This window comes from Bombina bombina, chromosome 10 (assembly GCF_027579735.1).
Source record: "Bombina bombina isolate aBomBom1 chromosome 10, aBomBom1.pri, whole genome shotgun sequence".
In the NCBI taxonomy this organism is placed as follows: domain Eukaryota; kingdom Metazoa; phylum Chordata; class Amphibia; order Anura; family Bombinatoridae; genus Bombina; species Bombina bombina.
The window spans coordinates 196,045,620-196,073,281 of NC_069508.1; the positions used below are offsets into that span (position 1 = coordinate 196,045,620).

A 27,662-nucleotide genomic window follows, 5' to 3' on the forward strand; every position below is an offset into this window, starting at 1 on the left:
ATATATATATATATATATATATATATATATATATATATATAAAATCTTTTTTATCATATTTACATATGCTGCTGTGTAGGATCCCCCCTTAACCCATAACCTCCCTGATCCTCCCCAAAAACAGCTCTCTAATCCTCCCCCTCTGCCTTATTGGGGGCCATCTTGGGTACTGGCAGCTGTCTGCCAGTACCCAGTTTGCAATTTAAAAGGTTTTTATTTTATTTTATTTTTGTTTTTTCTGTAGTGTAGCTTCCCCCCCCCCCCAAGACCAATCCCCCACCCCTTCCCAGATCCCTTAGATTACTTTTTATAGGGATTTTATTCCCCCTTTCTCCCACTTATAAAAAAAAAAATTCTGTAGTGTAGCGGTTCCCACCCGCTCCCTCCCTGTGCACGAGCCGCCCACCGCCTCCAGTGCACGCGCCCACCCACCGCCTCCCGGGGACGCGCCCGTGCACACCCCCGGCGATCCTGATCCCGCCCCCCTCTCTGACTTAGAAGCCATTGATGGCCACCCACCCGCCTCCCACTTCAGCTCCCACCCACCAACGAATGCAGCCATCGATATCCGGTGCAGAGAGGGCCACAGAGTGTCTCTCTCTGCACCGGAGGGGTAAAAATTGTTATTGCAGGATGCCTCAATATCGAGGCATCCTGCAATAACCGGAAAGCAGCTGGAAATGATCAAGATTGCTTCCAGCTGCTTTCCAGACCGAGGACGTGCAGGGTACGTCCTTGGTCGTTAAGTGACTTTTTTTTAGAGGACGTACCCTGCACATCCTCGGTCGTTAAGGGGTTAAAGTTAAATTTCTAATAAGCTTATTGACATCTAGCAAAGTTTGAAATAGATTGAAATTGGAGGACGGTACAAAACTAAAACCTTTGTTTAAGACTTTTCTTTCTGTCCATTCTAACTCAAACACTAATAAGACAAGAGTACAGGGAGGATACTAATACAAACAGCAATAGTAAATACAAACCAGTCCAGAAAACAATGAACACCAATAGCAACAACACTGACATGGATAAGGTTTTTCAGTTGAGCCCAAAAGGACTAGAAGGGGGGGCCCAAATATGCAAATAGGCAAGAACCATCAAGTGCCAAATCAAAATCAGCTATCACAGATACAAACCAGGTCTACTCGATATCCCCAAAGGAGGGGACACTACTCAAAATACCCTTAGACAACGTAATTAATATATCAGATTATGAGTTAAGTGAGACAGAAAGAAAAAAGTCTTGAACAAAGGTCTTAGTTTTTGTACCGTCCTCCAATTTCAATCTATTTCAAACTTTGCTAGATGTCAATAAGCTTATTAGAAATTTAAATTAAAGAAATTCTATAAAAACAATGAATTGGAGGAGTGGGACAATACAAGAGTGACCATGGATAGAGACCATCCGTTAACATTTGATGAAGTCTGTGATGTTGCTGCAATGAATAAATTATATTCTGAAGGAGCAGTGGGTCCTCTGGAACATGCTAAATTGCTCAAGTTTAAAAACAAATCCTCATTTTACCCTTTACAGTCAAAAGGTCAGATACTGGAAATTTTCCAGAAACGGGTGGAAAAAGACTTAACAGAGCTATCAGAAAAAGCAACTATCATTAAACATAATCTATCCAGAAAAGTAAGGATGGCATTGAAACATCTACAAGAAAATAAGAATTTGGTCATTAGGGCTGCAGATAAAGGGGGCTCCATAGTGGTAATGAATAGAGAGTAATTTGTAAATGAAGCAGAAGACAATTGGAAGATAGTGAACAATACACTCTACTAAAAGGTGACCCCACAGTGAGGTTTGATAGAGAACTATGGCTTTTGTTAGATGAAGGAAAGGATATAGGCATATTTGATGATAACACTACAGAGTATCTGCAAGTAACCAATCCAGTAAGGCCAATATTTAATCACTTACCTAAAATACATAAGTCAGGCCCGAACATACAGGGTAGACCAATAATCAGCAGGATAGGCTCATTAAGTGAAATACTTTCCCATTGGTTCAATGCTATCCTTCAACCATTTGTTGAGGGATTACTGAGTCATCTAAAGGATACAAAACATCTTTTAGGGTTAAGTGAATTAAGTTGGACCAGCGATTTGATGTGGCTTACAATTGATGTTAAGTCTTTATATTCCTCCATACCACATCAGGAAGGCCTGAGAGTGGTTGAGTACTTCGTAACCAGATCAGGTCAATTCAGTGAAGAACATTGTGAGTTTATACTCAAAGTGACAAGATTTTTTCTGACTCACAATTATTTTTGTTTTGAGGGTGAGTTCTTTCTCTAAAGATGTGGGATTGCGATGGGGGCTAAGTTTTTACCATCATATGCCAACCTCTATATAGGTTGGTGGGAGCAGTCCCACATCTTTGGAGAAAGTAACTCATTCAGAAATAGAATTATATTCTACAAGAGGTTCATTGATGACCTGATACTGATCTGGAAGGGGATTAATAATGAGGTAATAAAGTTCATGGAGGAATTAAATAGTAATGTAATGGGTTTAAGCTTTACCTATGGAGCTGGATAGGTCAAGTATAAACTACTTGGACATTACACTGAAAGGAGTACTAGATGACAATGGGGGTCATATTGAAACTCAAGTTTATGGAAAAGTAACAGCAGAAAATACGATTTTACACGCTGATAGTAGCCACCCCAACAGAGTGTTTAAGGCTATAACAAAAGGACAATTCATGAGGACACTAAGAAACTGTTCCGAAAAAGACACTTTCAATAGACAAGCAAATGAATTGACAGAAAAGTTAGTGTCTAGAGACTATCCTAGGAAAATGGTAGTAGGGATCAAGGAAAAAGTTGAAAAACAAGAAAGGAATGAATTGTTAATAATGAATAAAGACAAGCACTCAAGGACAGAACTTGGGAGACAGGGAGTAACATTCCTAACATCCTAAAGTGAGCAATATGGGCAAATCTGTGAAATAGTCTCTAAACACTTTTCAGTGTTAACAGCAGATGATGATCTAGCTGAGATAGCGAGAAAGGGCTGAAAGTTTGCCTTCACAAGAGGCATAACCATAGGTAATAAAGTAGCTCCCACTAGTTTAAGAATGATGACCAAGACCATCGAAATTCATGCCTAACAACAAAAGGGGTTTTCAAGTCTCACAACATCGACTGTATAACCTGTGCATATGTAAAACAGGGCAATGGATTTCTAAGTGAGGTAATGAAGGAAAAATGCTTACACAATAGATGTTTTAACTGTAGACAAACTTATGTCATCTACTTACTAACATGCTCCCACTGTAACCTTCAGTATGTAGGTATGACCTCAAGGGAAGTAAGATCACGAATACGTGAGCATGTGGGAAATATCAAATTAGGTATACTGACCACACCTTTGGTCATGCATTTTAAGTATCAACATGAAAAAAGTCCAGTTTGAAGTGGACCATAGTTGAAAATATCCCCAGACCAAAAAGAGGAGGGGACAGGGACCGAATATTAGCCAGAGAGGAAATCTATTGGATTTTAAGGTTAAAAACTAGGAAACCAACTGTCTAGAATAGTGAATATGATTTGATAAATTACTGGAATTAGACAAGGTGAATTGTCTGTAGAATTAGCCAGCCCTTTCAGCCCAAGGCTTAATAAACTCTACCTCAGCGTAATGCTATAGCTATGGAGCACTATAATAGCTCAGAATACACTTAAAGGAACCCACAATACACTTAACACTTTATGTCTCTAGTTCAAAAAACAACAAATTAGAAAAAAGAAAGAAAATAATGGAGTAGATATAAGAGGCCATATTAGCCGCAATCACTATATATATTTTAGAAAATAAGGCACTATCAATAGGGATAAGTTAAGAATGCATATGCATATAAATACGTAACTATAAGGATACTGTATGTGGAAATATGTGAAGTGAAAAAAGAGCATATTAATTTCTACAAACATTGTGACTATAACTCCAGATAATATTATGTAGACTTATTACACAGAAATTTGTAAAGGTTTCAGGCTTAATTCTTTAAATTGGTAAAGATTGGTGATAGGCTGAATGTCAGATTCGTTTAACCAATAGGGTGAAGCTTTAAGCTTTTTAAACAGAGGTCTGGTTGTCACAGATTAAGCTATGATTACGGCAGAAGTAGCTGAAACATGTCAGCATTTGTGACAAGTCGACCCAGAGATGAAATCTTTGGCATGCTGTAAATGTTTTTTAATATTGATGGAATAAAGGACTTTAAATATAGAAAGATACCGGAGTTCTCCTTACAAATCTTTTGTAAGCATTTCACTTTTGGAGCCAGTAAAGGAGTTCTGATACAATGTATGTGGAGCCGATTACTACAAACCGACCAATGAAAGGGGAGATGTGTGTACACAGACGCAGACAGCTCACACAGGAATTACACACGCTCACAGGAAACTCGAGTGCATCTGGAGGCTTGAGGAGGGGAGCAGTACAGGGATGGCCCACCCGACACGGAACGGATGAAAAGGGCAGCCCCCTAGGACCGAGCACCAACGGAACTGCAAGTAGTGAGTAATCCAAACGCTTAAACATTTTAACGGTTTTATGAAGCGTGAGCTGTAGTGTGGCACCCCCGGGTTAAATGAAGGAAGTTGACGATTGTGGTTTAAAGGCACTGGACATAACAGCTCAGGGTTAGCAATTGTTTGTATTTTCACTGAGTGTTAATATGAGTGTAACTGTACTTTGTGATGTATTTTTGAAGTGTTTTGTGATACTTTTTTGTTGCGCAAAGCTGTTGACTACAGCTCTTCGAGTGCCGAAAGGATTGTTGCGTAAAGTTAAATGCGCACACAAAATTGCCTTTTTTCAAAACTTGTAATACCATTGCATGCAGAAAAGTCATAACGTGCTACTTGTAATCTTGCCCTAAGTATTTTATGACTTTTTGCAGTTAGAATCTATATTGGCATTTTGTCATGAGTTTTACAGACCTTCAGAAATGTCATAATGAATATTATGATACATATAGAACTTTTGCTGCCCATCGCTGTGCAACTTACCTCCTTTGCTGCACTAGGTTCTCATGCTGTGTCTCACGGCATGAGAACAAGGCTCCCATTGGAGCTAATTGAAGCTTACATGCAATGCAAACCCAAGCTCACAATTGCATTGCAGGCCACTTCAAATACTAGGCCACAATTGCGTGAGCTGATATTATGAGTGGAGCGCAAATATTGCGCTCGCGAAAGTGCAATTTTGCCCTCCACTCTTAATAGATTAAATGCTAGATTTGAAATATATATTAAAGTGTTATATTATGTGTTTTTAATTATTAACACACAAGATATGTCACTCAAAATAGGCAATCAGGTGTTTAACATGTCTAATGAAGTAAATAAATCCTTCAAAATATGTATTTTCTGCTCGATTGAATAAACCATTATAACCTACATATCACAATTTGACATGTGTTGCAAACAGACTGGAATGGACTTGAATTTGAACATCCCACATAAGCAAGTCCCACTGTTATATACACACACATTTTGGAAACATATTTAGCACTACCTTATCATTCTTTCCTACATGTACATGTTTGTGGGTTTGGAAGAAACACACCTACAAGAAATTTGTGCAGCAACTAGCATTTGCTTTCAGAAGTTCTGTATTATCACTAAGTACATTCATTTAAGATTTAAAAAAACAAAAAACAAACTAAATTTAGACATATACAGTAAACTTTTTGGAGCTGTAGCATCTGCTGTTACTTTAACTTTAAGTTTAATCTACTGTCAAGTTGACATTAACATGTATTCTATAGGATTAAATAAATTTTTCTTAATTCTGAAAAACTACCTTAGACCATCCTGTGTCTCTTGGCCCTGCCTAAAACCACCAAGACCCTGTTGCCAACCTCCTGGTCTTATATACTGCCCAGATAATGTTGCCAGGTATGCAGTTAAATTCATTTTGCTTTGGTTACAAAACCAGAGGAAATTGACAGACCAGGGAAGACATATCAGAGAAATAATACATGAGTCACTTCATGTTTTGATACTAGAGAGCTAAAAGAAACCTAATATAATCTACTTACAGTTATCAGATGTTAAAGAATTGTCCATGGAAAATACACTAAAGAGAGAGAGAGAAAAAAAAAAAAAGATAAAAATCCTAAATAATTTCAACAGGCTGCTAATTTAGATGTTGCAGTACTCACCCTATATTTTTATGCTCAACGTCATCATAGATATCAATAGGCTGTAGGGATTCATCCATTATATGGTTAGTGTAGATAAAAATGCTTTTATCCATCTCTACTGAGTGAACAGGGACAAAGCCATCTGAAACAAAATTGCATTATCGTATATATATATATATATATCTCAATGTGATCTGGGAAATAAAGCTAAAATTCTAACGTGCAAATGGCAGTTGTTAAAGGGACACTAAACCCATTTTTTTCTTTCTAGATTCAGATAGAGCAACAATTTTAAGCAACTTTCTAATTTACTCCTTTTGTCAAATGTTCTTTGTTCTCTTGGCATCTTTATTTTAAAAGCACCCAGGTAGAACTTGATTATTGGTGGCTATATTTAGCCACCAATCAGCAAGCTCTACCCAGGTGTTGAACCAAAATTGGGCCGCTTCTAAGCTTACATTCTTGCTTTTCAAATAAAGATACCAAAAGAACAAAGAAAGAATTGATAATAGGAGTAAACTAGAACATTGCTTAAAATTGCTGCTCTATCTGAATCATTAAAGAAAAAAAAATTGGGTTTAGTGTCCCTTTAATGTGCCCTTATACCAGCCAAGCTTGTCCAACTTAAAGGGACAGTGTGCTGAGACCATGTTTAAACTGCAGTAATCTTTATATTTCTTTAAATGAGTTAAGAATGTTCGGCATTTCTATTAATAAACATTGAGGATGTTCCTAGGAAATCAAGAAATCGTGGAAGTTTCATCTAAATGCAAATATTTCTTTAGACCCAACATAGTATTGAAAAACATTCAATATTAATTCACAGGCTTAGATTGAAGTCTATGAGAATAAACATTTGACTCTTGACATAGAAATATTTGAATGCTACGTTTAATTAAGAAAAAAAAAACATTTGCAAAAACAAATATCTTGACATTTGTTTAGAACTAATGCAGTCAATATTTATTATTTCAACAAAGTTGCCCTAACTTTTGCTCATTCACTTTTTTGAATGCATTTATTTGACACGATTATTGGAATATCATAGTTTACTCACTTTTTTGGCAACCAGAAGGTTAACATTACTTACATTGCCCTTTGTCATTTCTTGCCAGCCATTTTCCCTTCGGACAGTCTGTAATTCGGACAATATCCACCACCTCGCCCTTTTTTGTGGCAAGCATGTGTTTTCCATCTTTGATGTCTTGTAGGACATGTGCCTGGTACAGTATTCCCTCTGAGCCCGATATCTAAAATCAGGGGCAAAACAAATTATTAACTAATGCACAATTACAGAAATGACAGAAATCTGAAAATATTTATAAATAAAGTATTATTTGGCTAAACTTTTTTTATTACATATATGAAGATAAGCCATGCTCAAAAACACAGACTAAAGTTATGTTATATTAAATATTTATATAAAAAAACTAATTGATGTAATTTTAGTTGCATTTAACCCTTTTACTACCAGGACTTCCAGACAAAAACTTGCCCAAAATACCAGAGCATTTTTAGCATTTTAGCTATCACTCATTTAAACAGAAATAGAGCCTTGTTTTTTTTATTTTTTTATTTACCTATCAAATCTATATATAATTGTTATGTAGTCAACCCAAGGTATTGATCTAGACCTATTTTGATATATTTCATGCCACCATTTCACCATCAAATGCCATTGAATAGAAAAAATGTGGTACTTTTTTAACAAACTTTTGGGTTTCTCACAGAAATTATTTACATACTGCTTGTGCAATCATGAAACAAATGTTTGTAAAAGTTTATCTGGGATGCCCTTCATTCAGAAATAGACATATATGGCTTTGCCATTGCTTTTTGGTAATTAGAAGGCTGCTAATGGCAGCTCTGCAACACACTTCTATTATTCTCGGCAGTGAAGGGGTTAATTAGGTAGCTTAAAAGGTTAATGTTAGCTTTAGTGTATAGATTAGCCTCCTACCTGACACTCCCCACCCCCTTATCCCTCCCCTACCCCCCACTGGTCACCCCCATCTTAAAGGGACCCAATTTATTTCTTTTGTGATTCAGATAGAGCATGAAATTTTAAGCAACTTTCTAATTTACTCCTATTATCAAATTTTCTTAATTCTCTTGGTATCTTTATTTGAAATGCAAGAATGTAAGTTTAGATGCCGGCCCATTTTTGGTGAACAACCTGGGTTGTTCTTACTGATTGGTGGATAATTTCATCCACCAATAAAAAAGTGCTGTCCAGAGTTCTGAATAAAAAAAAAAAGCTTAAAGGGACAGTATACTGTAAAAAATAGTTTTTCCCTTAATGTGTTTACAATTGCTTTTTTTACCAACTGCAGAGTAAAAAAATGTATGAAAAGTAGCTTTTTAAGGCTTATTTGTGTATATTAAAGCTCTGATTTTGTGTTTTGAAGCCACAACCTAATAAAATGGGTTGAGTTTGTAGGTATAATCAGATCTCATTACTGTATCACATTGTGCACATATACCTGCTTCTTTATCTTATATCTGTCTTTAAAACAATCACCAGTACTTTGAGAGAACAATGGAAAATCAACATTTTATTACCTTATCTCTGCTTTATCACGGTGGGAGTGTAATTTCTTCTGCTGGCTGTGTTTACAAAGCTTATCTATAGCTGGTACGCGCGGCCACAAACTTTCAGAATAGGTGGGGATACCACATGCTAAATCAACAATTTCAAATGCCAATATAAGGGTAAAGGAGCTACTTGTAAACAATTTAATACACTCCAGAAGGTAAAGTGGATCATTGGGAACAAATTAAAGGGGAGAAAAATTTTGAGTAAACTGTCCCTTTAAATGCCTTCTTTTTCAAATAAAGATAGCAAGAGAACGAAGAAAAATTGATAATAGGAGTAAATTAGAAAGTTGCTTAAAATTGCATGCACTATCTGAATCACAAAATATTTTTTTGGGGTTCAGTGTCCCTTTAAGTACTGGCAGACAGTCTCCCAATAAAAAAAAAATAAAACAACTTTTTTTTTAATACATTTTTTATTTTTTTTCTGCAGTGGCGTGCCCTAACACTCAAACCTCCCTGATCCCTCCTAAAACAGCTATCTAAACCTGCCCTAACTAAAGCCACCATCTTAGCAGCTGTCTGCCAGTACCTATAAAATGTGTTTTTTTATTATCAAAAACATTAGTTTTTTAATTTATTTTTTATTTTTTTTCTGTAGGTAGAGTAAACCCCACCTCCCCCCACCTGCAATCTTTAGTTAGGTGGCCCCCAGATCCCCTTTTCTGTAGCGTAGCTGCCCCATCCCTCCCTGTCCCTTTATACAGTATTAAAGTTTCCGTAGCATGGAGCCCCTCCCACCTCCCCTGCTGGGCTGCCCACCAGCCTCCCGCCCACACCTCCCACCGGCTCTAGCAGAGACACAGTGATCGTGCTCCGGCTCCATATGCAGCAGATGCCTGGAGCTCCAGATCTTGGCTGTAACTCAACAGCTGAGAGTGCTGGAGCATCCTGAAGCAACGACGTATATATATGTGGTGCGGTGCGATAGCCAAAGTACCGCACAGCGTATATGTATGTCGTATTGGGTGAAGGGGTTAATAATTTAATTAAAGGGACATTAAACACTAAATAAATGCTAGATAGAATGATGCATTCAAAGAAAAGATTAGTCTGAGAAGAACATGTAGATGTATTTTTAAAGTTTCATTAGCGGTTTAAAACTTTACACTTATTATGTCAACATTTAGTGTCTATAAAACAATGGAAGCTGCCATGTTGTAACTTAGGTTACCTTCTCTGCTGTGGCCAATTAGGGACAGTTATAAATAGGTCACTAGAGTGTGCAACCAATGGCTGTGTGGAATATAACAGTGTTCTACACCTCCTTTTCTAACAGGAACTGAAATGCTCATAGTTTCAGAATGGAATTACAGGAAAAGGGGAAAAAATAAATCATTAAAGTATATTGAAGAGTTTTTTTATATATACGATTTATCATTTTATTTTATCATCTCAAAGTGTTTAATATCCCTTTAAGGATGTATTCATATCCGTTTTATAGTTCTTGCCTTTTAGCTGGTCCTGAAATTTAAATATATAAATTGGCCAGAATTCACTCATCCATAATTACTACTTTCTCCAAAACTCTTCCACTATTTATTACTTTGCGAACAAGAGCAGAAGCCTGGCGCATTAAACTGTTGGACGTACCTACAATGATGCGACTACTACTTAACCTGTTTTTCCTCCTATGTTTGCAGCTCTCTTCCACACCATTTCATTATTTTAACTTCTTACTGGTGCCGATTACAAGATCTACATCTTCACCAATTGAAGTGTAAATATTTTGCTCTTGATGATAGAGAAGTTGTACATTCACAGGTCAGTGACATTGCTGTTTTGTTACAGCTGTGTTATGCACTACCGGTCACCGTGCACGACACAGAGCTAGCAGTTTACAATGTTGCACTGGCTGCATTAATCTAAATCACTGGTTTTCAAACCTGTCCTCAGACCTCCCTAACAGGCACGATTTTCAGGATTATCTTGGGTGAGAGCAGCTAAAATAACCGTGTTTACTAATCAGCTAATTATTTCACCTGTGCTCTAGCTCCGATATCCTAAAAATCTGTCCTGTTAGGCTTTTTTATATATTTGTAATGTAACTTTTAGACTCTTTATAAAAAACTTGATTCAACTCAGTGATGAGAATATGATTTATACCAATGATGCTACCCCACCTGATTCGAGTACATGGAAATCCACACTGAAACCTAAATCCAAATATGTTCCCTCTATGTCAAATTCGCCTGAAATTCAGGTATTCTGTAAAATGGTCTGCAATCAAATTGAGCAATTGCCTGTTACTCGAAAGAATCACAATCTGACAATATCAGAATTCAAAGCTCTGAATGAGATTGAATCTTGGAAAGACATCACTATAAAGCCGTCTGACAAGGGTGGGAATGTGGTATTGTGGCCATCTAAAATGTATACAGACGAAGCCTCCAGACAGCTATCCAATTCTACCTGCTATAAACAATTGATCTTTAATCCTCAAAGCTCATATTTGACACAATATAACAACCTAGTCAAACAAGCCTGGACAGATAATATCATTACTAACACTGAGAAAAAGTACTTAACCATAGATCACCCTAAAGTCGCTACGTTATATTTCTTACCAAAGGTGCACAAGAACTCCCAAATACCCCCTGACAGACCTATCGTCTCTGGGAACGAAAATTTAACAGAAAAGGCCAGCAGATATGTCGACCAAAGATTAAGAGAGTACTTAAATACATTACCTTCATATGTCCGTGATACCATGGAGGTATTGCAAATACTACAAAATATACAGCTTTCTGATGACATGTGGCTTGTCACTGCAGATGTAGAGTCACTCTACACAAATATTAGACACACAGATGGAATAGCAGCCATCAAGTATTTTTTGTCATCTAATACAAATGACAATGAAGATCACAATAATTTTGTAATCCAACTACTGCAGTTTATCTTGACACACAATTTTTTTACCTTCAACGATAGGTACTACTTACAGACGCAGGGTACCGCGATGGGTATGGCCTGCGCACCTACATATGCCAATCTGTTTTTGGGGCATTGGGAGCTCTTTAATGTATTTTCGACTGAATTACAACATCATACTGATCATATCCCGCTATGGATAAGATATATAGATGATGTCTTATTCATATGGCAAGGAACATCTCAGGAATTAGATCAATTCATGAACAAAATAAATATGAATAACAAAAACATCAAATTAACATATTCAGCCGATCAACATAAAATTTCCTTTCTGGATATAACTATATTCAAGAAAGAAGATGGTTACATTAACACCACCATTTACCGAAAAGAAACAGCGACTAACACTCTATTACATAGATCTAGTGCTCATCCACCATGTACCCTTAAGGCTATCCCCTTTGGGGAATTTCTGCGCCTAAGACGTAACTGCTCCAGTACTGATATATATCTCACGGAAAGCAAAAACCTAATGGACAGACTTATGGCACGAGGCTATAGCAAAAAAGCAGTCAAACGAGCCAAATACAAGGCCCTAAATATCCACAGAGAAAATTTACTCATTCCCAAGGTCAAAAATACTAGTGAGTCTAATCCAAGATTAATCACTACATATAACCCACAAATGCCAGAAATAACTAAAATAATCAACCAACATTGGAAAATTCTGCAAAATGATCCCTCTCTGAAGGAAAATATCGGTGACAGAATCTCAATTGGGTACAAAAGACCCACAAATCTTAGGGATAGACTCGTCTCTAGCCATTATGTAAGAGCCTTTAAGAAAAAGGACACTGATCCAGGGATGTTTCCATGTGGGACTTGCTCCGCATGCCCATACGTAATGAAGTCTAAAACCATTCAAGACAAAGATGGCCAGTTATATAATCTAGCCTCTCATTTCTCCTGTAGAACTATTGCGGTTGTATATGCTCTCTTTTGCCAATGCAAAATGATCTATGTTGGCATGACAACCCAGGAGATCAGGGTACGTATCCTTGAACATGCTAACAACATAAAAAATGCCAATAAGGATGAAGCTCGTGGCAAAAAGTTAACATCAGTAGCAAAACACTTTCAAATACATCACAAGTGCTCCACTAGCAATCTGAAATATATGGTCATTCAAAAAGCCTCATTAGGAATACGAGGAGGCAATCTGGAGAAAACATTACTCAAACTCGAATGCAAATGGATCTACCGTTTAAATTCTGTAAAACCTAATGGCATGAATGACTTCAATAATTATTTTGTATATTTGTAAATGAAATAAGGTATCACTTTTCAATAACTGTCTTGTCCTATCACTTATTATAATTTTTGGCTTACTCCACATTTCACTTATATTGATCAAACAATCACCACACTACCCTAATTTCAAGGTTAAGGTTATTATACTTTGACCCGTTTATTTAATTCACAAAATTGTACACACGTTAATCTGTACACTTTGTATAAGCTAAACTCATTTAGAGTTATACTTGACTTGTTTATTTTATTTAAACATTGTATACACGTCAGCCTGTACATTTTGTATAAGCAGATTCCATCCAGTGAATATATATACACTAAATTAGGTATGTCTCACATTTGTCCCCCCTCTTTTGGTTAATCTTAATATGCAATATTATTCTTCAGCACACAAGAGCACTCCTTATACACCTTATTTTTAATGTCTCATTCTCACTTCTATTTTTGTTCACAATATTTTTATTCACTTATGAATGATAAAGTGATCTGACTAGTACATTGTATATAAAATTAGCATCTGCAATAATGAGAATAATAATACCTTAACAAAATCAAGTATACTATTCATTCTTAATAAAATCAAGTATACTATTCATTTTCAGCACCTTGAAAATATAACCGAATAGGTAAGCAATATGAACTAAAGGCTATCTCGTATACACACGTTCCAATAAGAGGTATCATATCATATTTGTGCCTAAAATAATACTGACATCTCCACAAATCATCCCTGGCATCTGTTCATCTCCCAATAAACAGTGTTGCCTTTCATGTAACTCTTCTTTTCTTTTTAGAATCTGACATAGGAATTAAATGTATAAGCAGTCTACCTAGATTAGACTAAGTGAATGGTTTTCGCGTAGATATATCTCATTCCTTCATATCACTCACATAAGCAAACAGCGGATTAAAACAAAATCAAATCTTATAGATTATAATATACGATCAGATTTGCCAATGACTATTCCACGCTTTGGATCTATGTGCAACATATGTTAAAAGTGATCAGCCAATAAGACCGTTACTACAGAAGCGAATATAAACAAACACGCCCACTCTAGACGTAACACTGATGTTAGCGTATAAGCAGCGCACTCGTATAGACTGAATAAATGATATTGAGCAGATCCATTACACCCATCAACAGTAACAACTGCAGCATGCTGTTGACTAATGTCAAAGGGGAGATACGGCATGCCGACTCACATTATTATGCACTTATATGTACTATCCCCTGTATTCAGGTATGAATAATTCGGACAGCAACTTTACTAAACAGTATTCCCCAAGTACAATGTCTATATATAAGGGATATACTAATACGATCTATCTATTTATGGTAAGCGGTCGAATTTGATAAGTAACTGCAGTATACCTCGCATTGATATGTCAGACAATTAACCAGATACATCAGCGTAACATATGGTCGATTAATCCTCCAATGAGATCTGTCCAATAAATGTCAATATAAACAAAAACGCCCATTTCGGACGTAGCGTGACGTTTAGAATTCCAACCTCTCATTGTACCCTATTACCAGTCACTTTTGTGACTGACACTCATATGAGCCAATTAAAATGTAACTTTGGCAATTAAGGAACATCCACTCCAACATCGGAGGAGAGTCTTAATGACTCATAAATATAGCATTTTGCAGCAGCTCCACACCCCTCTGAGGAAGCGTTTTTTGTGAAACGTACGTCAGGGGTCCTGGGGATAAGCTTTGTCTTTCCCTTTTCTTTTAATTTGCTCACCTTAGTTGGTCTGGTACAATGCAGCTTCAATAATTTGTAAAAATTTAAAATTTAAACTAGCCCTCGGATTGTAAGGGCTTAGCTCACAACTACAATTTTTGCTGCTAGATACCAGTGATACTGATTTCAGATTAATTTAAAAATCCTAGTTCAACTTAGGTGGAGTGTTTTTAAATCTTTAGCTTCTGCTAAATGTATGTGTGGTTAAATTTTGATTTAATAAACTTTAGTGTGTGAATGGAGAAAAACATTTTTTTCTAATTAAAACTATTTAGCCTTGATTCAGCTGGGGCATTGGTGGAAACTTTCCTCACAGATTTAAGTTACCTACTCCTACTTGTAAGCCTATTTACAATTATTTATTAGTTGTATCTTTATAAAAAACGCTCGCTCTCTGTATTGAAAAGCCGGAATGTATGCTTAGGAGCTGGCCCATTTTTGGTTCAGCACCTGGGTAGAGCTTGCCGATTGGTGGCTAAAGCTCCTAAGCTTACATTACTGCCTTTTCAAATAAAGATATCAAGAGAATGAACAAAAATTGATAATAGGAGTAAATTAGAAAGTTGCTTAAAATTGCTGCTCTGTCTGAATCATGGGAAAAAAAAAAACTTGGGTTTCATATCCCTTTAAGCTTCTTGCACTCTCATTCTGCATTACCTTCTGCTCTGCACAATGCTTACATAAAAATTATAGTTATGAAATATTATAACTATTTAAAGTATTTTTTCATAAATAAGTAATTTGCAAAGACATTTCTAATGAAATCTGATATGTGCTCTAGCAATATTTCACTTTAGGTGCAAACCCAGAATTATACATTGTACACACAGAGTTCTGGCTCACTCGTATCTTCTCAGTTTAGATCACAATGTACAATTCTGGGTTTGCACCTAAAGTGAAATATTGCAGTAGAATACAGAAACTGGAAACTGATGAGTCCAGTAGAATACAGACACTGGAAACTGATGAGTGCAGTAGAATACAGACACTGGAAACGGATGAGTGCAGTAGAATACAGACACTGGAAACGGATGAGTGCAGTAGAATACAGACACTGGAAACTAATGAGTGCAGTAGAATACAGAAACTGGAAACTGATGAGTGCAGTAGAATACAGACACTGGAAACTGATGAGTGCAGTAGAATACAGAAACTGGAAACTGATGAGTGCAGTAGAATACAGAAACTGGAAACTGATGAGTGCAGTAGAATACAGACACTGGAACTGATGAGTGCAGTAGAATACAGAAACTGGAAACTGATGAGTGCAGTAGAATACAGACACTGGAAACTGATGAGTGCAGTAGAATACAGACACTGGAAACGGATGAGTGCAGTAGAATACAGACACTGGAAACGGATGAGTGCAGTAGAATACAGACACTGGAAACTGATGAGTGCAGTAGAATACAGACACTGGAAACTGATGAGTGCAGTAGAATACAGACACTGGAAACTGATGAGTGCAGTAGAATACAGACACTGGAAACTGATGAGTGCAGTAGAATACAGAAACTGGAAACTGATGAGTGCAGTAGAATACAGAAACTGGAAACTGATGAGTGCAGTAGAATACAGACACTGGAAACTGATGAGTGCAGTAGAATACAGACACTGGAAACTGATGAGTGCAGTAGAATACAGAAACTGGAAACTGATGAGTGCAGTAGAATACAGAAACTGGAAACTGATGAGTGCAGTAGAATACAGAAACTGGAAACTGATGAGTGCAATAGAATACAGACACTGGAAACTGATGAGTGCAATAGAATATAGACACTGGAAACTGATGAGTGCAATAGAATACAGACACTGGAAACTGATGAGTGCAGTAGAATACAGACACTGGAAACTGATGAGTGCGGTAGAATACAGACACTGGAAACTGATGAGTGCAGTAGAATACAGACACTGGAAACTGATGAGTGCAGTAGAATACAGAAACAGGAAACTGATGAGTGCAGTAGAATACAGAAACTGGAAAGTGATGAGTGCAGTAGAAAACAGAAACAGGAAACTGATGAGTGCAGTAGAATACAGAAACAGGAAACTGATGAGTGCAGTAGAATACAGAAACAGGAAACTGATGAGTGCAGTAGAATACAGAAACTGGAAACTGATGAGTGCAGTAGAATACAGAAACAGGAAACTGATGAGTTCAGTAGAATACAGACACTGGAACTGATGAGTGCAGTAGACTACAGAAACTGGAAACTGATGAGTGCAGTAGAATACAGAAACTGGAAACTGATGAGTGAAGTAGAATACAGAAACTGGAAACTGATGAGTGCAGTAGAATACAGAAACTGGAAACTGATGAGTGCAGTAGAATACAGACACTGGAAACTGATGAGTGCAGTAGAATACAGACACTGGAAACTGATGAGTGCAGTAGAATACAGACACTGGAAACTGATGAGTGCAGTAGAATACAGAAACTGAAAAGTGATGAGTGCAGTAGAATACAGAAACTGGAAACTGATGAGTGCAGTAGAATACAGACACTGGAAACTGATGAGTGCAGTAGAATACAGACACTGGAAACTGATGAGTGCAGTAGAATACAGAAACTGGAAGCTGATGAGTGCAGTAGAATACAGAAACTGGAAACTGATGAGTGCAGTAGAATACAGAAACTGGAAACTGATGAGTGCAGTAGAATACAGAAACTGGAAACTGATGAGTGCAGTAGAATACAGACACTGGAAACTGATGAGTGCAGTAGAATAAAGACACTGGAAACTGATGAGTGCAGTAGAATACAGAAACTGGAAACTGATGAGTGCAGTAGAATACAGAAACTGGAAACTGATGAGTGCAGTAGAATACAGAAACTGGAAACTGTTGAGTGCAGTAGAATACAGAAACTGGAAACTGATGAGTGCAGTAGAATACAGACACTGGAAACTGATGAGTGCAGTAGAATACAGAAACTGGAAACTGATGAGTGCAGTAGAATACAGACACTGGAAACTGATGAGTGCAGTAGAATACAGAAACTGAAACTGATGAGTGCAGTAGAATACAGACACTGGAAACTGATGAGTGCAGTAGAATACAGACACTGGAAACTGATGAGTGCAGTAGAATACAGAAACTGGAAACTGATGAGTGCAGTAGAATACAGACACTGGAAACTGATGAGTGCAGTAGAATACAGAAACTGGAAACTGATGAGTGCAGTAGAATACAGACACTGGAATCTGATGAGTGCAGTAGAATACAGAAACTGGAAACTGATGAGTGCAGTAGAATACAGAAACTGGAAACTGATGAGTGCAGTAGAATACAGACACTGGAAACTGATGAGTGCAGTAGAATACAGAAACTGGAAACTGATGAGTGCAATAGAATACAGAAACTAGAAACTGATGAGTGCAGTACAATACAGAAACTGGAAACTGATGAGTGCAGTAGAATACAGAAACTAGAAACTGATGAGTGCAGTAGAATACAGAAACTGGGCAGCATTGGTCCATACAGAAACTGCAGGCAAAATGTTACCTTGAACTTGTTCCTAAGCGCAATCTCAGGTTTTCCAACTTTCACTTCTGTTTGATGTATTTGCCCAGTGTTTTGAGTTGCAGATTCTTGTGGCATTTTGTATTCATACTCCACTTCACTAAAAGATGCAGATGTTTTACTGTAATGAAGCCAAAAATGATTGGAATAGGTTAGCTCGGAAAACAGTTAAAAAGAGTAGAACTTAATTTAAAGGGACAGTCTAGTCAAAATTAAACTTTCATGATTCAGATAGGGCATGTAATGTTAAACAATTTCCAACTTACTTATATCATTTAATTTGTTCTCTTGGTATTCTTAGTTGAAAGCTAACCTAGGTAGGCTCATATAATTTCTAAGCCCTTGAAGGACGCCTCTTATCTGAATGCATTTGACAATGTTTCACCACTAAAGGGCGTTAGTTCATGTATGCCATATAGATAACATTGTGCTTATGCCCATGGAGTTACTTAATAGAAGGCACCGACTGGATAAAATGCAAGTCTGCCAAAAGAACTAAAATAATGGGGCAGTCTGCAGAGGCTTAGATACAAGGTAATCACAGAGATAAAAAATGTATTAATATAACAGTGTTGGTTATACAATGCTGCGTTAATGGTAAATAAAGGGATTATCTATCTTTTTAAACAATACAAATTCTTGAGTAGACTGTCCAGTTAAACAATTGAAATCTATATTCATATAGGTCCTTCATAAAGATTCTTAAAATCATCCAAATTGTGTTTAAAAAGCAAAATTAAATCTGATTAAAATATTTATCAAGTGTTTTCATATAAAGCTCTATCCAGACAGGTCAAGGGTGGTTTTAGAGGGTGTACTGTTGTAGAATTTATTAGCCTTCTTAAAGGGACACTGAACCCAAATTTTTTTTTGTGATTCAGATAGATCATGAAATTTTAAGCAACTTTCTAATTTACTCCTATTATCAAATGTTCTTCATTCTCTTGGTATCTTTATTTGAAATGCAAGAATGTAAGTTTAGATACCGGCCCATTTTTTGTGAACAACCTTTATCCACCAATAAAAAAGTGCTGTCCAGGATCTGAACAAAAAAAAAGCTTAGATGCCTTCTTTTTCAAATAAAGATAGCTAGAGAACAAAGCAAAATTGATAATTGGAGTAAAGTAAAAAGTTGCTTAAAATTGCATGCTCTATCTGAATCACAAAAGAAAACATCTGGGTTCAGTGTCCCTTTAACCAATTGTGACAGTTTGGGCACAAACTAAACAAATAGACCTTGCACATGTATATTGGTACCACGACAGTAGTCTTGGTTAAATAAATATGCATAAAGAGCATACAGTGGGGAAAAAAAGTATTTAGTCAGCCACCAATTGTGCAAGTTCTCCCACTTAAGAAGATGAGAGAGGCCTGTAATTTTCATCCTATGTATACCTCAACTATGAGAGACAAAATGTGGAAACAAATCCAGACAATCACATTGTCTGATTTGGAAAGAATTTATTTGCAAATTATGGTGGAAAATAAGTATTTGGTCACCTACAAACAAGCAAGATTTCTGGCTCTCACAGACCTGTATCTTTTTCTTTAAGAGGCTCCTCTGTCCTCCACTCATTACCTGTATTAATGGCACCTGTTTGAACTTGTTATCAGTATAAAAGAAACCTGTCCACAACCTCAGTCACACTCCAAACTCCACTATGGTGAAGACCAAAGAGCTGTCGAAGGACACCAGAAACAAAATTGTAGACCTGCACCAGGCTGGGAAGACTGAATCTGCAATAGGCAAGCAGCTTGGTGTGAAGAAATCAACTGTGGGAGCAATAATTAGAAAATGGAAGACATACAAGACCACTGATAATCTCCCTCGATCTGGGGCTCCACGCAAGATCTCACCCCGTGGGGTCAAAATGATCACAAGAACGGTGAGCAAACATTCCAGAACCACACGGGGGACCTAGTGAATGACCTGCAGAGAGCTGAGACCAACGTAACAAAAGCTACCATCAGTAACAAACTACGCTGCTAGGGACTCAGATCTTGCACTGCCAGAAGTGTCCCCCTGCTTAAGCCAGTACATGTCCAGGCCCATCTGAAGTATGCTATAGAGCATTTGGATGATCCAGAAGCGGATTGGGAGAATGTCATATGGCCAGATGAAACCAAAGTAGAACTGTTTGGTAGAAACACAACTTGTTGTGTTTGGAGGAGAGAGAACACCATACCTACTGTGAAGCACGGGGGTGGCAACATCATGCTTTGGGGCTGTTTCTCTGCAAAGGGAACAGGATGACTGATCCGTGTACATGAAAGAATGAATGGGGCCATGTATTGTGCAAACCTCCTTCCATCAGCAAGGGCATTGAATATGAAACATGGCAGGGTCTTTCAGCATGACAATGATCCCAAACACACTGCCCGGGCAACAAAGGAGTGGCTTCGTAAAAAGCATTTCAAGGTCCTGGAGTGGCCTAGCCAGTCTCCAGATCTCAACCCCATAGAAAACCTTTGGAGGGAGTTGAAAGTCTGTGTTGCCCAGCGACAGCCCCAAAACATCACTGCTCTAGAGGAGATCTGCATGCAGGAATAGGCCAACATACCAGCAACAGTGTGTGACAACCTTGTGAAGACTTACAGAAAACGTTTGACCTCTGTCATTGCCAAAAAAGGATCTATAACAAAGTATTGAGATGAACTTTTGATATTGACCAAATACTTATTTTCCACCATAATTTGCAAATAAATTCTTTCCAAATCAGACAATGTGATTGTCTGGATTTGTTTCCACATTTTGTCTCTCATAGTTGAGGTATACCTATGATGAAAATTACAGGCCTCTCTCATCTTCTTAGGTGGGAGAACTTGCACAATTGGTGGCTGACTAAATACTTTTTTTTCCCCACTGTATGTGCATAGGGAGAGAGCAAAATGGTCTCAATTGCAAGAAAGAACCCAAATCTGACCTTTGCTACCTAGTTCTGCTCAGTTGGTAAAGACAGCTCACGTAAATGAACTGAATTTGTCTTATTAGAAAAGTAAGAATATAAATACAAACATTTTACAAGCTAGGTTGTTGCTATAGTTCTGCAGCTACAAATGAGTGTGAGTGAATGTGAGTGAATGTGAGTGTAAATATGCAGACAGATTGGGTGCTAAAAGGGCAATAGTAGGGCAGTACATTGAGATATTTTTAAGAGTGTATACTTGTCGTAAGTACTGTGTTTGCAGCAGCATTTGCAACAAAGTAGTACATTGTTGCAAACATTGCTGCCATGTATTGCTTACACAATGAGCATGCTCATGAGCCTATCTGGGTATGCTCTTCAACAAATGACACCAATAGAAAAAAATTAATATTATATAATTTTATAATATAAGTAAACTGGATTTTTTATTGCATTCTCTCCCTCTTTATCTCTCTCTTTCTCTCTCTCAATAATGAAAGTTTAATTTGACTTTCATGTGCCTTTAAATTATGACCAGTTACTATGTTTCAGTTTGTTTGTTTGGTTAAAGAAATAAGCACATCAGATTACATTATTACAAATGTTTAGTATTTACCTGTGTTGTAGATCATCAGCTGAAACCTTAAAAAAGAAAACACAATATTGAGAAAACTATTAAAACTTTACATAACAATGCCTGCTATTTGCAAACTATAGAAATATTAGTTGCATCAGTATAGAAGCACCACAGTATGTAACTTATGGTTTGTAATGAAAATGTTAGGGATTCTCAAACAATTTTTTAAAAAGTTTCTTAGTTTACTTCAAGTATCAAATTTGCTTCATTCCCTTGGTATTCTTTGTTGAAGAGATACCTAAAGCGATAGTAAACTCTTCCCTTTATAAAAACAGATTTGGAACGTTAGCAATATTTTAGATTGAGCTTAATTCATCAATTGTAATAAAGATGCGCTATAACCCTCCACTGCCCACTTCAAAAGTCACATTTTCTGTGACCAGAACATGAGTTACTTGAATCTCATATCTATATAAAAAAATGATAGTCACCTTCATAACAACTGATTAATTAGACTCCATCTAAAGACATAACACTAACATTCTGGATCTGTTTTTATAAAGGTGAGAGTTTACCATCACTTAAAGGGATAGTATAGTCAAAATTAAACTTTCATGACTCATAGAGCAGCAAATTTAAACAACTTTCTAATTTACTCCTAATATCAATTTTTCTCATCTTGGTATTTTTATTTTAAAAAGCAAGAATGTAAGCTTAGGAGCTGGCCTATTTTTGGTTCAGAACCTGGCTAGCGTTTTTTGATTGGTGTCCCAAAATGTGTGCAGTGTTTTTAACATATATTTCAATATAAAACTGTAGTATTAAACTAAGTAAAGAACTCCACTACTTGAGCGGAGGTCTAGCGCACCTTTGCCATAGCACTCATGCAATATTTGACATGAGATTTTCAGAGTATGCTCATAATAGTCTGCTATGTGATGGACATAGCACACCCAGGGGTAATGCGCCCTATAGACTTTCAAACATAAAAGCGCTATTGATTGCTCTTGAGCAATGTTAGTTCACAATAATACTAATATTTTGTGCTCCATTTCTAATCTAGGAAATATTTGGTGCTGCTGTTCTATTTAAATGTAAACATTTGAAAGTTCATTCTTAAAGACTTTATCAATTCTTTTTGTATCATTCAAATATAAAAAACATAATTTATGTAAGAACTTACCTGATAAATTCATTTATTTCATATTGGCAAGAGTCCATGAGCTAGTGACATATGGGATATACAATCCTACCAGGAGGGGCAAAGTTTCCCAAACCTCAAAATGCCTATAAATACACCCCTCAACAACACCCACAATTCAGTTTAACGAATAGCCAAGCAGTGGGGTGATAAAGAAAGGAGTAGAAAGCATCTACAAAGTAAATTTGGAAATAATTGTGCTTTATACAAAAAATCATAACCACCATAAAAAGGGTGGGCCTCATGGACTCTTGCCAATATGAAAGAAATGAATTTATCAGGTAAGTTCTTACGTAAATGATGTTTTCTTTCATGTAATTGGCAAGAGTCCATGAGCTAGGGACATATGGGATATCAATACCCAAGATGTGGATCTCCACTCAAGAATCACTAGAGAGGGAGGGAATAAAATAAAAACAGCCATAAACTGCTGAAAAAAATTAATCCACAACCCAAAAATATAAGTTTATTTTATTAGAAAGAAAAAAAACTTAAAGCAAAAGCAAAAGAATTGAACTGAAACAGCTGCCTGAAGAACTTTTCTACCAAAAACTGCTTCCGAACAAGCAAATACATCAAAACGGTAGAATTTAGTAGATTTAAGCAAAGAGGACCAAGTTGCCGCTTTGCAAATCTGATCAACTGATGCTTCATTCTTAAAAGCCCATGAAGTGGAGACTGATCTAGTAGAATGAGCTGTAATTCTCTGAGGTGGGGCCTGACCCGACTCCAAATAAGCTTGATGAATCAAAAGTTTCAACCAAGTAGCCAAGGATATAGCAGAAGCCTTCTGACCTTTCCTAGGACCAGAAAATAAAAATAGACTGGAAGTCTTCCTGAAATCTTTAGTAGCTTCCACATAATATTTCAAAGATCTTACCACATCCAAAGAATGTAAGGAACTTTCCAAAGAATTCTTAGGATTAGGACACAAGGAAGGGACAACAATTTCTCTAATAATGTTGTTAGAATTCACAACCTTAGGTAAAAATTAAAAAGAAGTCCGCAACACTGCCTTATCCTGATGAAAAAATCAGAAAAGGAGACTCACAAGAAACAGCAGATAACTCATAAACTCTTCTAGCAGAAGAGATGGCCAAAAGGAACAACACTTTCCAAGAAAGTAGTTTAATGTCCAAAAAATGCATAGGTTCAAATGGAAGAACCTGTAAAGCCGTCAGAACCAAAATGAGACTCCAAGGAGGAGAAATTGATTAAATAACAGGTTTAATAAGAACTAAAGCCTGTACAAAACAGTGTATATCAGGAAGTATAGCAATCTTTCTGTGAAATAAAACAGAAAGAGCGGAGATTTGTCCCTTCAAGGAACTTGCAGACAAACCCTTATCCAAACCGTCCTGAAGAAACTGTAAAATTCTAGGAATTCTAAAAGAATGCCAGGAGAATTTATGAGAAGAACACCATGAAATGTAAGTCTTCCAAACTCTATAATAAATCTTTCTAGAGACAGATTTACGAGCTTGTAACATAGTATTAATCACTGAGTCAGAGAACCCTCTATGACTTAGTACTAAGCGTTTAATTTCCATACCTTCAAATTTAATGATTTGAAATCCTGATGAAAAAACGGATCTTGAGATAGTAGGTCTGGCCGAATGGAAGTGGCCAAGGCGGGCAACTGGACATCCGAACCAGATCCGCATACCAAAACCTGAGTGGTCATGCTGGAGCCACCAGCAACACAAATGATTGTTCCATGATGATTTTAGAGATCACTCTTGGAAGGAGAACTAGAGGCGGGAAAATGTAAGCAGGTTGATAACACCAAAGAAGTGTCAGCGCATCCACTGCTTCCTCCTGAACATCCCTGAACCTGGACAGGTATCTGGGAAGTTTCTTGTTTAGATGAGAGGCCATGAGATCTATCTCTGGAAGACCCCACAACTGAACAATCTGAGAAAACACATCTGGATGGAGAGACCACTCCCCTTGATGTAAAGTCTGGCGGCTGAGAAAATCCACCTCCCAATTGTCTACACCTGGGATATGCACCGCAGAGATTAGACAAGAGCTGGATTCCGCCCAAACAAGTATCCAAGATACTTCTTTCATAGCTTGGGGACTGTGAGTCCCACCCTGATGATTGACATATGCCACTGTTGTGATATTGTGTGCCTGAAAACAAATAAACGGTTCTCTCTTTATCAGAGGCCAAAACTGAAGAGCTCTGAGAATTGCACGGAATTCTAAAATATTTATTGGTAATCTCGCCTCTTGAGATTTCCAAACCCCTTGTGCTGTCAGAGATCCCCAAACAGCTCCCCAACCTGAAAGACTCGCATCTGTTGTGATCACAGTCCAGGTTGGCCGAACAAAAGAAGCCCCTTGAACCAAACAATGGTGATCTATCCACCATGTCAGAGAGTGTCGTACATTGATTCAGCATACAAAGCTGTAGAGGTCTCATGTGAAAAAGAGCAAAGGGGTTCGCATCCGATGCTGCAGTCACAGAAATTATTTACATACTGCTTGTACAATCATTGCACAAATGTTTGTAAAAAGTTTATCTGAGATGCCCTTCGTTCAGAAATAGACATATATGGCTTTGCCGTTGCTTTTTGGTAATTAGAAGGCTGCTAATTGCAGCTCTGCAACACACTTCTATTATTCTCGGCAGTGAAGGGGTTAATTAGGTAGCTTAAAAGGTTAATGTTAGCTTTAGTGTATAGATTAGCCTCCTACCTGACACTCCCCACCGGTCACCCCCATCTTAAAGGGACACTGAACCCATTTTTTTTCTTTTGTGATTCAGATAGAGCATGAAATTTTAAGCAACTTTCTAATTTACTCCTATTATCAAATTGTCTTCATTCTCTTGGTATCTTTATTTGAAATGCAAGAATGTAAGTTTAGATGCCGGCCCATTTTTGGTGAACAACCTGGGTTGTTCTTTCTGATTGGTGGATAAATTCATCCACCAATAAAAAAGTGCTATCCAGAGTTCTGAACCGAAAAAAAACCTTAAATGCCTTCTTTTTCAAATAAAGATAGCAAGAGAATAAAGAAAAATTGATAATAGGAGTAAATTAGAAAGTTGCTTAAAATTGCATGCACTATCTGAATCACAAAATATTTTTTTTTGGGTTCAGTGTCCCTTTAAGTACTGGCAGACAGTCTGCCAATAAAAAAAAAAAATAAAACAACTTTTTTTTTTAATACATTTTTTATTTTTTTTCTGCAGTGGCGTGCCCTAACCGTCAAACCTTCCTGATCCCTCCTAAAACAGCTATCTAAACCTGCCCTAACTATAGCCACCATCTTAGCAGCTGTCTGCCAGTACCTATAAAATGTGTTTTTTTTATTATCAAAAACATTAGTTTTTTAATTTATTTTTTTATTTTTTTCTGTAGGTAGTGTAAACCCCACCTCTCCCCACCCGCAATCTTTAGTTAGGTGGCCCCCAGATCCCCTTTTCTGTAGCGTAGCTGCCCCATCCCTCCCTGTCCCTTTATACAGTATTAATGTTTCCATAGCATAGGGCCCCTCCCACTTCCTCCTGTTCCCTCCCACCTCCCCTGCTGGGCTGCCCACCCGCCTCCGGCCCACACCTCCCACCGGCTCTAGCAGAGACACAGTGATCGTGCTCCGGATCCATATGCAGCAGATGCCTGGAGCTCCAGATCTTGGCTGTAACTTAACAGCTGAAAATGCTGGAGCATCCTGAAGCAACAACGTATATATATGTGGTACGGTGCGGTGCGATAGCCAAAGTACCGCACAACGTATATGTATGTCGTATTGGGTGAAAGGGTTAATAATTTAATTTAAGGGACATTAAACACTAAATAAATGCTAGATAGAATGATGCATTCAAAGAAAAGATTAGTCTGAGAAGAACATGTAGATGTATTTTTAAAGTTTCATTAGCGGTTTAAAACTTTACACTTATTATGTCAATATTTAGTGTCTATAAAACAATGGAAGCTGCCATGTTGTAACTTAGGTTACCTTCTCTGCTGTGGCCAATTAGGGACAGTTATAAATAGGTCACTATAGTGTGCAGCCAATGGCTGTGTGGAATATAACAGTGTTCTGCACCTCCTTTTCTAACAGGAACTGAAATGCTCATAGTTTCAGAATGGAATTACAGGAAAAGGGGAAAAAATAAATCATTAAAGTATATTGAAGAGTTTTTTTTATATATATATGATTTATCACTTTATATTATCATCTCAAAGTGTTTAATATCCCTTTAAGGATGTATTCATATCTGTTTTATAGTTCTTGCCTTTTAGCTGGTCCTGAAATTTAAATATATAAATTGGCCAGAATTCACTCATCCATAATTACTACTTTCTCCAAAACTCTTCCACTATTTATTACTTTGCGAACAAGAGCAGAAGCCTGGCGCATTAAACTGTTGGACTACCTACAATGATGCGACTACTACTTAACCTGTTTTTCCTCCAATGTTTGCAGCTCTCTTCCACACCATTTCATTATTTTAACTTCTTACTGGTGCCGATTACAAGATCTACATCTTCACCAATTGAAGTGTAAATATTTTGCTCTTGATGATAAAGAAGTTGTACATTCACAGGTCAGTGACATTGCTGTTTTGTTACAGCTGTGTTATGCACTACCGGTCACCGTGCACGACACAGAGCTAGCAGTTTACAATGTTGCACTGGCTGCATTAATCTAAATCACTGGTTTTCAAACCTGTCCTCAGACCTCCCTAACAGGGCAGATTTTCAGGATTACCTTGGGTGAGAGCAGCTAAAATAACCGTGTTTAC

At 37.2% G+C, this 27,662-nt stretch overlaps 1 protein-coding gene across 1 annotated transcript in view; it reads right to left on the reverse strand.

Annotated features, from left to right (window-relative positions):
- FYB2 (FYN binding protein 2) overlaps window positions 1-27,662 on the reverse strand; it is a gene marked incomplete in the record, with an annotated part of 262,855 nt that overhangs the window by 126,478 nt on the left and 108,715 nt on the right. The window contains 5 exon segments of the mRNA XM_053693621.1: window positions 6,056-6,093; window positions 6,179-6,302; window positions 7,251-7,410; window positions 18,202-18,340; window positions 21,742-21,767. Coding sequence (XP_053549596.1) covers window positions 6,056-6,093; window positions 6,179-6,302; window positions 7,251-7,410; window positions 18,202-18,340; window positions 21,742-21,767 — 487 coding nt within the window.